The following is a 12,441-nucleotide window of genomic DNA, read 5'->3' on the forward strand; positions in this document are numbered from 1 at the left end:
TGCTCAAGACTATATGTAAGAACAATGCTCGTTTTCTCTTCAAATAATTACTGCATGTCATGAACTTACTTTTCTTCATTTTTGTAATCACTTTTTGAAATGAACAATTAAAAACAAGATTTATTTTATCCTCAATTCAACATTGCCTTTACTTTTGATTCTCAACCGTGCAAGAAAATATATATATATATATTTTTCTACAATCAGCAAACATCACTAGTGATCAAGGATAAGCGCACAATAAAAGTCAATATTACCGGCTTACACAAGCAAAAGTCTGTTTTCTTGACCAACCAGAAATCAGCACTTAAATTTAAAGCCAACATACAGATAACATTCTATTATTTTTCGTTTGCTAAAAATAGTCGTCTGGTTAATTAAGATACAATGCTGTATGTCTTCACAATGCCAAAAGTAGAAAAAAATGTTTTTAAAAATACTAAAATATAAAAGTTCAAATCACCCCCCTTTCAAAATAAAACAATAAAAAATCAAACATACACATATTTGTTATAGCCGGATTCAGAATCGCCCGATCTATCAATATAAAAAAGAATTAACCCGATCGCTAAATGGCGTAACGAGAAAAAATGTCAAAACCCCAGAATTACTTTTCTTGGTCACCGCAACATTAAAATTCAGTAAAGGACGACCAAAAGATCGTATCTGCACCAAAATGGCATCCATTAAAAAAGTCAGCTTGACATGAAAAATAAGCCTTCACCCAACTTGAAATCATGAAAAATGGAGAAGCGACGGATATCGGAAAATGGCGCAATTCTTTTATACTTTACCTAATAAAGAGGAGTTATTTTTACTGATACAGTGGGTATGGAAAGTATTCAGACCGCTTTAAATTTTTCACTCTTTGTTTCATTGCAGCCATTTGGTAAATTCAAATTCATACTATCTATTCCTGACACTGGAGGGGCTTATAACCTTCCGAAGTATATAGTTTGAGGTCTGGGATCTGCCAATATGTGGCTAGTTTTCTGACTGTTCTGAATAACATGATACATGATTATAGTTTTTTTTTTCGCTTAGTCTCGCTTGAATATAGGTCAATATTAAATAGTCTCTTGATGAGTCGCCTTTGGTGAGGACGATGAAACCCATAGAAATGAGAGGCTTGGAGAGTGAGTGTGTAAACCTCACCTCACCCTATATACTGAGATGTGGGGTATATGTTTTTTCTATTAGTCACCTTCTGACTAATCTTCAGGGGGTGAATTATGGGTATAGCTTTATATTTGGAATTAATAAAGTTTAGTTTTATCCTTTTGTCAGCAAACATGAGGAATGACAAGAGACAACCCATTTAAGAACATTTAATTTTGGTTAAAACTATTCCAACATTATGAATATAAAAAAAGGCTTCTCCCCTATGTGACATCTCTGATGTTTATTAACAGTTGATTTCCAAGTAAAATATTTCCTACATTAAGAAAATGAAAATGGCTTCTCCTCTGTGTGACTGCTCTGATGGCGATCAAGAAGCGCTTCCTGGTTAAAAAATTTCCCACATTAACAGGAATTCTCCTGTATGTGGGTTCTCTGGTGCTTAACACAATTTGATTTCCTTGTAAAACATTTCCCACATTCTGAACATGAAAAAGGCTTCTCCCCTGTATGAGTTCTATGGTGTTCATCAAGACTCCCTTTCTGGTTAAAACATTTCCCACATTCTAAACATGAAAAAGGCTTCTCTCCTGTGTGAGTTCTCTGGTGTTTAACACAATCTGATTTACTGTTAAAACATTTCCCACATTCTAAACATGAAAAAGGCTTCTCTCCTGTGTGAGTTCTCTGGTGCTTAACACAAGCTGATTTACTGATAAAACATTTCCCACATTCTGAACATGAAACAGGCTTCTCCCCTGTGTGAGTTTTATGGTGTTCATCAAGATTCCTTTTAAGTTTAAAACATTTCCCACATTCTGAACATGAAAAAGGCTTCTCTCCTGTGTGGATTCTATGGTGCTTAGCACAAGCTGATTTACTGATAAAACATTTCCCACATTCTGAACATGAAACAGGCTTCTCTCCTGTGTGGATTCTATGGTGCTTAGCACAGGCTGATTTACTGCTAAAACATTTCCCACATTCTGAACATGAAACAGGCTTCATCCCTGTGTGAGTTCTATGGTGTTCATCAAGATTCCTTTTAAGGTTAAAACATTTCCCACATTCTGAACATGAAAAAGGCTTCTCCCCTGTGTGAGTTCTCTGGTGCTTAACACAAACTGATTTATTGATAAAACATTTCCCACATTCTGAACATGAAAAAGGCTTCTCTCCTGTGTGAGTTCTCTGGTGCATAACACAATCTGATTTAGTGTTAAAACATTTCCCACATTCTAAACATGAAAAAGGCTTCTCTCCTGTGTGAGTTCTCTGGTGCGTAACACATTCTGATTTAGTGTTAAAACATTTCCCACATTCTGAACAGGAAAAAGGCTTCTCCCCTGTGTGAGTTCTTTGGTGGGTAACAAAATGTGATTTATGTGCAAAACATTTCCCACATTCAGAACAGGAAAAAGGCTTCTCCCCTGTGTGAGTTCTTTGGTGGGTAACAAAATGTGATTTATGTGCAAAACATTTCCCACATTCTAAACATGAAAAAGGATTCTCTCCTGTGTGGATTCTCTGGTGCTTAACACAAACTGATTTATTGATAAAACATTTCCCACATTCTGAACATGAAACAGGCTTCTCCCCTGTGTGAGTTCTATGGTGTTCATTAAGATTCCCTTTATGATTAAAACATTTCCCACATTCTGAACATGAAAAAGGCTTCTCCCCTGTGTGAATTCTCTGGTGAGTAACAAAATCTGATTTCCGTGTAAAATATTTACCACATTCTGAACATGAAAATGACTTCTTTGCTTTAGGAGCAGTTTGTTTTTTAATGCCTCTTTTGTGACTTTGATTTTCCTTAGTAGTCAGTAAAGAATCAGAAGATGGGACATGTTTCATAGGTTCAGATGACAGATCTTTGCTGTGAATGGATGATGATGTGTCTGGAGTAACGGCATTCATTTCAGGTGTATCTTGTAGGATATCAAGATCATCAGATTTAAAAATTGAAGATGTCAGCTGTCCCTCTGATCTCCTGGTACAGTCATCTAACATAATAAACAATTTTTTTAAATAAAATATCCTTGAGGTTTATATTTTTCAACACTTCTACTTAAAAAATGGCAAGCTATGTAAAAAACTTTATTTACCAAGACAATGACAGTTCACAGTCTAATTGAAAACCTTGTTGGATGAGCCAGTAGTGTGTGGTGTTCAACTGTTTGTTCATTCTGCCGCCCAAATGTATATATATAATTGCCTTAAATTGTCTGTCATCCACTTCCATCTGGATGTCCCCGAATCCCACAATCCACTGCGCCGCACCGGAAGTACGCCGACCGCTATTTTGGTACACCCAAGTGATGCCGCTCAGATCCAGGACGCAGCTGCGATCCCGAATACCCCTGGGATCCCAGCAGCCGCTTATATCCAGGCTGCCACTGTGATCCCTACCGGCGCTGGGATCCCGACCGCTACTCGGATCCCGGCCACCGCTCGGATCCCGGCCATCACTGCGATCATGAGGCTGTTAAAGGGGTGTAACGAGGGGGTATAAAGAGAGGGGTGTAATAAAGGGGGTATAATGAGAGGGTGTAATGAGGGGGGAGTAATGAGAGGGATGCCACCGCCAGACCCCCGCCAGGACCCACTGTCTGACTACATGCGCCGGATCCCACCGCTGCCTCCCCACCCACCTCCATGCAGTCACAGTCACCAGGAAAGACTGCGACTTGAGGCCTGTGCTGGAGATTGGGTGCGGCCACCCTCTGGAAGCGCCGCACACCATCTCCAGCACAGATCGCAAAACAAAGTCTTTCCTGCCAGTTGTGACTGCATGGAAGTGGGTGGGCCGCCACCCCCAGCACCACAAAGCTGCCCCCATCGTGATGTTACTGCCCTCCCGATGCGATAGCATCGGGCACACATCTAGTATCAAATATAAAGAAACCAATCAATGTTATGTAGGCGAAAATAATACCAATTCTCATCTCACAAAAAACAAGTCCTCACTCAGGTCCATCTGTCAATGGAAAAACAGAGGTTCCCGCACTATTAGTGGCTCAAAGGCTGCTGAAAAGCAACAAGGTTTCCATAAACCAATCCAGCAAAATCCGCTCTCACTTCTGAGTCTTGCAGTGTGCGCAAACAACATATAGGCTGCGTGCACACGTTGCAGATTTTGCCGCGGATTTTTCCGCACAAAATCCACAGTTCTTGGGAGAAAACTCAGTTGCGTCTTTGATGCCTTTTTGCTGCGGTTTTTCAGGCGGATTTGTATGCGTTTTTGTAAGCTAAATAAAGATATCTTATTTAACAAAAAAAAAAGATTTGTGATGTCATTTCTGTCCAACCTCCTCATTTACATTTGTCCAACCCACACTCCATAACACACAGATACATAGATAATAGATAGAAGGATAAATAGATAGAAGGATAAATAAATAGAGAAATAGATAGATAGCTATAGGATAGATAGATAGATAGATAGATAGATAGATAGATAGAAGGATAGATAGATAGAGAGATAGATAGAAGGATAGATAGATAATAGATAGATAGATAGAAGGATAGATAGATAGATAGAGAGATAGATAGAAGGGTAGATAGATAGATAATAGATAGATGGTGGCTTTTGTCCTCAACAGGATAAAATTTAGACTTAGCAGGTACGTTCAGGTGAAAACATTCATCTGTTTCTTCAGTATTTTCTGTGTTGGTTGGAGGGTTGGATTTATTTTCCTTAATAAAGAAATGTCTTTTAAGGTTTAATTTCCTTATGAAAATTTGTAAATCTAAAAATAAATTAAAATCCTTAGGTTTGTTGGAGAGACAGAAGGACAATCCTCTAGATAGGAGGGATTCCGCACTTTCAGAGAGTTTGTAGTCAGAAAGATTACAAATATTAGAAGTTAATTCATTAGCGATGGAGGGGTTAAGGTGGTATTTTTCCTCTTTTTCTCCCTCCCCTAGTTCCTCTGTAGTGCTTTTTATTTTTACGGTTTTGGGTACAAAAAATTGGTTCAGTTGGGAGTTTTTTTATTGCCCGGGGTAAAAGAGGAACCGTCCCGGATTTAGAGGCATCTGAATGATCCACTACAATAGTGTCATTGGTGGGGCTGGTGGAGTGGAGGTATCAGGGTCGTCAGGACCTAATGAGATAGTGGTTAGTGAAGGTACCAACATGCTTGGAGTGGTATCATGAATGGATAACTCAAGAAGTGAAAGAGGGAGAGAACTGGACAGATCCGAATTAGAGTTGGCTCCTTTGGTCCCAGATTTATTATTACCTCTCAGTGTCTTCGGGGCAGCAGTGGTTTTATCTTTAAATTAGATTAATTTGTAATTTAATCTTTTCTAGATGTTTCCTGGCTTCGGATAGTGTTTGAGAATGATTTGGTACAATATTTGTGGTATGTCCTGATGAAGGGGTCACCTGAACCCCCCAAACACGTAGAAGAAACCACGTTAACACCTCTACAATTTCTGGAATTCTTCTTGCGGCAGCGCGGGGATGATCCTTCCTTCCAATCTAAGTGTATAAGCACTGACAGTGTAGCAGGCATAGCCCGATGGGACTTGTAGTACACACAGCCCCGCAGACCGCCCAATGACCCCCGCACAGCCCCGACATATGCCTAATGACCCCCGCACAGCCCGGCAGACCGCCCAATGACCCCCGCACAGCCACGGCGTATGCCTAATGACCCACGCACAGCCAGCAGACCGCCCGATGACCCCCGCACAGCCCCGGCATATGCCTAATGACCCCCGCACAGCCCGGCATATGCCTAATGACCCCCGCACAGCCCCGGCATATGCCTAATGACCCCCGCACAGCCCGGCAGACCGCCCAATGACCCCCGCACAGCCCCGGCATATGCCTAATGACCCCTGCACAGCCCAGCAGACCGCCCAATGACCCCCGCACAGCCCCGACATATGCCTAATGACCCCCGCACAGCCCGGCATATGCCTAATGACCCCCGCACAGCCCCGCAGACCGCCCAATGACCCCCGCACAGCCCCGGCATATGCCTAATGACCCCCGCACAGCCCGGCAGACCGCCCAATAACCCCCGCACAGCCCCGGCATATGCCTAATGACCCCTGCACAGCCCGGCAGACCGCCCAATGACCCCCGCACAGCCCCGACATATGCCTAATGACCCCCGCACAGCCCGGCAGACCGCGCAATGACCCCCACACAGCCACGGCGTATACCTAATGACCCACGCACAGCCCAGCAGACCGCCCGATGACCCCCGCACAGCCCCGACATATGCCTAATGACCCCCGCACAGCCCCCGCACAGCCCCGGCATGTGCCTAATGACCCCCGCACAGCCCCGCAGACCGCCCAATGACCCCCGCACAGCCCCGACATATGCCTAATGACCCCCGCACAGCCCCGGCATATGCCTAATGACCCACGCACAGCCCAGCAGACCGCCCGATGACCCCCGCACAGCCCCGACATATGCCTAATGACCCCCGCACAGCCCTGACATATGCCTAATGACCTTCGCACAGCCCGGCAGACCGCCTGATGACCCCCGCACACACAGGCCCATACACGCACACAGTCACCGCCCACACACATACACAAGCAGACAGTCTCCGCCGACACGCCGCCCCCACTCTTCCCCCCCCTCCCGATCTGCAGCGTTTCATCCACAGCAAAAACGCAGATATTTTTTAGATCTGCGGTTTTGCTCCGGATATGCCCGACTTAATGCAAGTCAATGGGTGCAGAAACGCTGCAGATCCGCACAAAGAATTGACATGAACCCGCAGCGTTTCCACGCAGATTTTTCTGCAGCATGTGCACAGCGTTTTTCAATTTACATTCACTTTCATGGTACTGTACAACGCAGCTAACCTTATATAAGTCAGTTCAGATATGGTGTACCAAGATGGCGTCTGTGTCTTCAGACAACACCTTGGAAGGAATCCTTGGAATGCAGAAGCTGAGATACTGGATACCATATATGGAAGTGAAGCTGAAATGGACCTATCATAGACTGACACTGGCTACTCAGAAGATTGTGTGACACCCATTTCCCGTCTCTTTGTCTTGAGAATAAACTTCAGTTGTGTGCAAGCCTTTGCTGAGAAAGGAGTAGACATCTAACTCTGTGTTCGGTGTGACTCTTTAAGCGCGCACTCGGCCTATATTGGGTTAGGTACAAGTAATCATATAGATCTCTCTTTAAGGGATCACCCTCACACTAATACCAGGGGGTAGGAGGATCCTCCAGGTTTTAAGTTCTATAGAAAAGGGCTTTCACTGCCCAAAGTCATTTGAACAGTTTTGGGTGGAGGAGAATGTTGTGGTCTAGAGGCAAAATGGTGATCATGGTAATACGGCCGGACTACACCACCGATAAAGCAGCCACAGCCGGTGACTGAGAGGAATCTGTGACTTCTCTGCATTCAGTGGTTACTACTCACCTGGGTAGTCATATGTGGGAATCTTCTCTTTACACCACTCATCATCTCTCACATATGTCTCTGTAGTATTAATATGGGTCAGATCTTCACCCTGAAACAAATATTGTAAAAGTCACCGACAGATGGAGAAGTCCCATCTATGATCAGCTCTAATCCTGCCATCTCCACCGCTCTCATTACACAAGTATAAAACATATAATACTGGGGGAAAAAACAAGACTGAGCACAAGACCTTCACAGCCGTCTACACATCATAGGGGAGATCTCCTGACACCTTCTCTCCATCTACCTGATGATCCTGAAGAGCACTGGGATCTTCTTGGTTACAGTCCTGTGGAAGAAGAGGACGGGGACATCTCTCTGGTGTTGTCCTCTTACTGGATAGATCTGGAGGAAACACATACAGGGACTGAATTCATTCTCTACATACAGATAATTATAGGCCGTGTGTATTTAGTCCTGTCTATTACCTGGTGATGTGAGGGGCTGGGGAACCTCCATTATGACGTCCTTGTACAGATCTCTGTGTCCTCCTAAATACTCCCACTCCTCCATGGAGAAATAGACAGCGACATCCTGACACCTTATAGGAACCTGACACATACAATGATACCGTCATCCCCCGATCCCTTCATAGTGTTACTGTATAATGTCCCAGCATTCCCAGCAGTGTCACCTCTCCAGTCAGCAGCTCAATCATCTTGTAGATGAGTTCTAGGATCTTCTGGTCATTGATGTCCTCATGGATCAGGGGGTGAGGTGGAGGCCCCGTGATTGAGTTCAGGGGTCTTCCACATCCCTCAGACACAGGGTCCTGACAGTGATCACTAGAGGTCTTCTTCACCACTGTGTAATCCTGGTTATGGAGAGACACATTAATAAATCTCACTACAGACATTTCCAGAGTCCTCACCTCTCCAGTTCTGTCCATCTGTTATTCCCATAGATAAGAATGATGTAATGTGACGTCATCAGAATCTCTCACCTCTCCAGTGAGACGGAAGAGGATCTCTAGGGTGAGGTGTAACATCCTCTCCGCCATCTTGTCTCTGTCCATATCCATCCTTGATGGGTAAATCAGGAAAGTTCTCTTTTGTAGAAGATCTTCACTGAGAGGATCCGATATTGTAGAGACCTGAATGAGAAGAAGATGATCCGATGTAACATCATAAGAATCCTGTGTAATAATACAATGACAGCAGCAATCTGCAGAGTCGGGAGATATGACTCTGCCAAACATATATATACACATACACACATATATACAGAATATATCTATATATATAATTTCACCATCAAAGAAAGTAAGGACTGAAGCACTCACCGATCCATATTGAAAGTCCGTAGTTTATTTGTAGCAAAAGTTTAAAACTTCATGGCCGGGAGGCTGAAGAAAGGAGTGAGTAAACTCTGATGACGGCCTATCAGCGCTTCCACGGGTCAGCTATATATAACATATATATATATATATATATATATATCTCTATTTATATAATCGTCTAACTCTGTCTGTCTGTAACGGAAATCCCGTGTCGCTGATTGGTCGTGGCCGGCAGGCCGCAACCAATCAGCGACAGGCGCAGTGCGCAGGCGCAGTACGGAATTTGAAGGACACACGCCACCGCTACCGTCGGGAGATCAGCGGCGCTAGGAGTCGGGAGACTCCTCTGGACCGTGGGTACCATAAACCTGTAAAAATAGAATTAAAGCAAAAAATAGTGATATACTCACCCTCCGACGGCCCCCGGAGCTCTCCCGCCTCTAACCACGCAGCCGGCATCTTCCGTTCCCAGTAATGCTTTGCGAGAAAGACCGCTGATGACGTCGCAATCTCGCAAGCATCGCGCTCTCGAGAGTGACGTCATCTCCGGTAATTCGCGCTAAGCATAACTGGGAACGGAAGATGCCGGGAGCGTGGAGAGGAAAGAAAGAGTCCGGGGACCGTCGGAAGGTGAGAATAACCTTTTTTTAATTTTTTTTTATTCTTTTTTACATGCTATCTTTTACTATTGATGCTGCATAGGCATCATCAATAGTAAAAATCCACACTTGCGGACAAAAAAGAATATTACTCCTTCTTATCCAAAATGAAGCGAACCACAATTATATTAAAAACATGTAACTTTATTAAACAAAACAGAGATAATTGTCTGCTGTTTTTTTCCCCTTTTGGGGTAGGTTATCAGGAAACAATGAATATGTAGCCAATTTTAAATGTCTTTATTTTGTTTAATAAAGTTACATGTTTGTAATATAATTGTGGTTCGCTTCATTTTGGATAAGAAGGAGTAATATTCTTTTTTACCCGCAAGTGTGGATTCATGTGTTGAAGTGCCTATTTAAATACTTGCAAAAAATTGTGGTTTCAATCAATAGTAAAAAGTTGATCACAATTGTCAAAAACACTATGCTTCACAAGTGTGACCAACCTGTCAATCACATTCCAAGCGATGCTTCAAATCGTTTGGTATGCGCTTGAATTCCGCGCGTGAAAAACGCATGTTTTCTGTGGCAAAACGCATGCGAATTTGGCCATATTCTAGAATACCCGATGCGTTAGAATTGGGCCACCATCTAGTGTACATATATATATTCGTCTAATTCTGTCTGTAACGGAAATCCCGCGTCGCTGATTGGTCGCGCCCGGGGACGACACTGAAGGTGGAGGAAGATGGCGCCGCAGCAGTCCTCCACAGGAACTTCACCAACGATGTGCCCTGCCTTAACTTGAGCAGAGGAGGGCGAAAAACCCCGTTCGGCAAAGGGCAAGCATAAGGCAGGATGCAGATACTGTTCAGAAGGAAATCTCCACACCGGCCGAACATCGGGTAGCGGTGACGTCACCACAAAGGAAGAAGATGGCGCGTGCAGCAGGCAGAGAGGGAACCTTCACCAGCGGTGTGCCCAGGGAAAACAAGGTCAGATGAGGGTCCAGCCCCCCAGGTCTGCAAGGGGCAATCCCAAAGTCGATTCCAGAAGCCTTTCCAAAGCAATTTTCTACACCGCCCGAACATTCATTGCATTATTCTTAAATCTTCATAAATAAACTACATACATATTCTAGAATACCCGATCTAGTATAGTATAATTATATATATATATATATATATATATATATATATATATATATATACACACACATTATAGCAGAGTCATATCTCCCGACTCCGGAGATTGCATGCTGTCGTTGTAGGCCCAGACCAGATAGTATGGAGATGAATGAGGGAGACCAAAGTTAAAAAATAGACTTTCCTTCACTTAACAAGAACTTGATGAGAAGTATATACATCAGATGGCAGGCACAACACTTTTGCTGATTTAATAGCAGAATATAGCCGATCATGCACAGCACAAAAGCCGGTGTTTCCCAAGCTGTGTGAAGGTGCGGTAAACACCGGTGTAGCGCTTCTGATTGGCGGTAAAATCATCCCCGCCGGTCACAGAGCCGTGGTTCCCACGTTGTCAGAACACAGCATAACCGCTCAGCTGTGATTGGAGGTAAAAAGTTTACCTCCGGTCACTGGTGTCAGCTCTAATCCTGCCATCTCTACCGTTCTCATCACACAAGTATAAAACATATAATACTGGTGGATAAAACAAGACTGAGCACAAGACCTTCACAGCCGTCTACACATCATAGGGGAGATCTCCTGACACCTTCTCTCCATCTACCTGATGATCCTGAGGAACACTGGGATCTTCTTGGTTACAGTTCTGTGGAAGAAGAGGACGGGGACATCTCTCTGGTGTTGTCCTCTTACTGGATAGATCTGGAGGAAACACATACAGGGACTGAATTCATTCTCTACATATATTATATGCGGTGTGTATTTAGTCCTGTCTATTACCTGGAGATGTGAGGGGCTGGGGAACCTCCATTATGACGTCCTTGTATAGATCTCTGTGTCCTTCTATATACTCCCACTCCTCCATGGAGAAATAGACAGCGACATCGTGACACCTTATAGGAACCTGACACATACAATGATACCGTCATCACCCGATCCCTTCATAGTGTTACTGTATAATGTCAGTCTGTCATTCCAAGGATGTCGTTCTAAGGATAACATCTGAAATATGCCTGAAAATGACTCCCTTGCTCTAGATGCTTCATTATTATTATTACTATGCTTCACTATTACTATCACTCTGACAATTGATCTGCTTCATCCACAGGTATGTGTTCTGGCTGCAATAACATCATCACCCATCTTTCCTGAACCACAATCACCCCTGTATCTGTCTGCTATCAATGGTATGTATCCCGGCTGCAATACCATCATCACCCCTGTATCTGTCTGATATCAATGGTATGTATCCCGGCTGCAATACCATCATCATCCATCTTTCCTGAACCCCAATCACCCCTGTATCTGTCTGCTATCACTGGTATGTGTTCAGGCTGCAATACCATCATCACCCAGCTTTCCTGAACCCCAATCACCCCTGTATCTGTCTGCTATCACTGGTATGTGTTCTGGCTGCAATACTATCTCCCTTTGCATTTCCTCTTGTGACTTTAATTAATCATCTCCTGTGTCTGCATCCAGTCTCCCTACTGCTCCTCCCTTTCTGATCACACCTGGGCCCTTTCATGTGCTGTTAAGTTAGTATAAATTCAGACTAAGAGGTCTGTCTGACCTCGGTCTGTCATTGCAAGGATGTTTTCTAAGGATAACATCTGAAATGAGCCTGAAGTGACCAGAAGGTATGACTAACTGCTGCATTTAGATGTACTAAATTTCTTTTGCCTTTTATATTACTCTCACCATGCTGACATACGCACTAACAGTTTTGGCTCCACTACTCCTCACTCTCCTTCGCTATCCGCAAACCCCATCACCCGCTAACCAAATAATAATCTCTCCTTCCCTCTTGCCTCCCCACCTGACCTCCTCTGCTGACCTGCTCC

At 43.8% G+C, this 12,441-nt stretch overlaps 2 protein-coding genes across 2 annotated transcripts in view; one reads left to right on the plus strand and one right to left on the minus strand.

Moving 5' to 3' along the window:
• LOC141063248 (gastrula zinc finger protein XlCGF66.1-like) overlaps positions 1 to 12,441 on the plus strand; it is an 815,244-nt gene that overhangs the window by 394,097 nt on the left and 408,706 nt on the right. The gene's annotated exons all lie outside the window — the stretch shown is intronic.
• Positions 1 to 12,441, minus strand: part of LOC141063302 (uncharacterized) — a 162,533-nt gene that overhangs the window by 25,184 nt on the left and 124,908 nt on the right. Inside the window, exons 4-10 of the mRNA XM_073557359.1 lie at positions 11,378 to 11,501; positions 11,202 to 11,299; positions 8,206 to 8,385; positions 8,000 to 8,123; positions 7,819 to 7,916; positions 7,530 to 7,620; positions 1,527 to 3,125 (exon numbers count right to left, since the gene is read on the minus strand). Coding sequence (XP_073413460.1) covers positions 1,527 to 3,125; positions 7,530 to 7,620; positions 7,819 to 7,916; positions 8,000 to 8,123; positions 8,206 to 8,385; positions 11,202 to 11,299; positions 11,378 to 11,501 — 2,314 coding nt within the window. The remainder of the gene's footprint in view (positions 1 to 1,526; positions 3,126 to 7,529; positions 7,621 to 7,818; positions 7,917 to 7,999; positions 8,124 to 8,205; positions 8,386 to 11,201; positions 11,300 to 11,377; positions 11,502 to 12,441) is intronic.

This window comes from Dendrobates tinctorius, unplaced genomic scaffold (assembly GCF_039654945.1).
Source record: "Dendrobates tinctorius isolate UK_male_01 unplaced genomic scaffold, ASM3965494v1 ptg000249l, whole genome shotgun sequence".
In the NCBI taxonomy this organism is placed as follows: domain Eukaryota; kingdom Metazoa; phylum Chordata; class Amphibia; order Anura; family Dendrobatidae; genus Dendrobates; species Dendrobates tinctorius.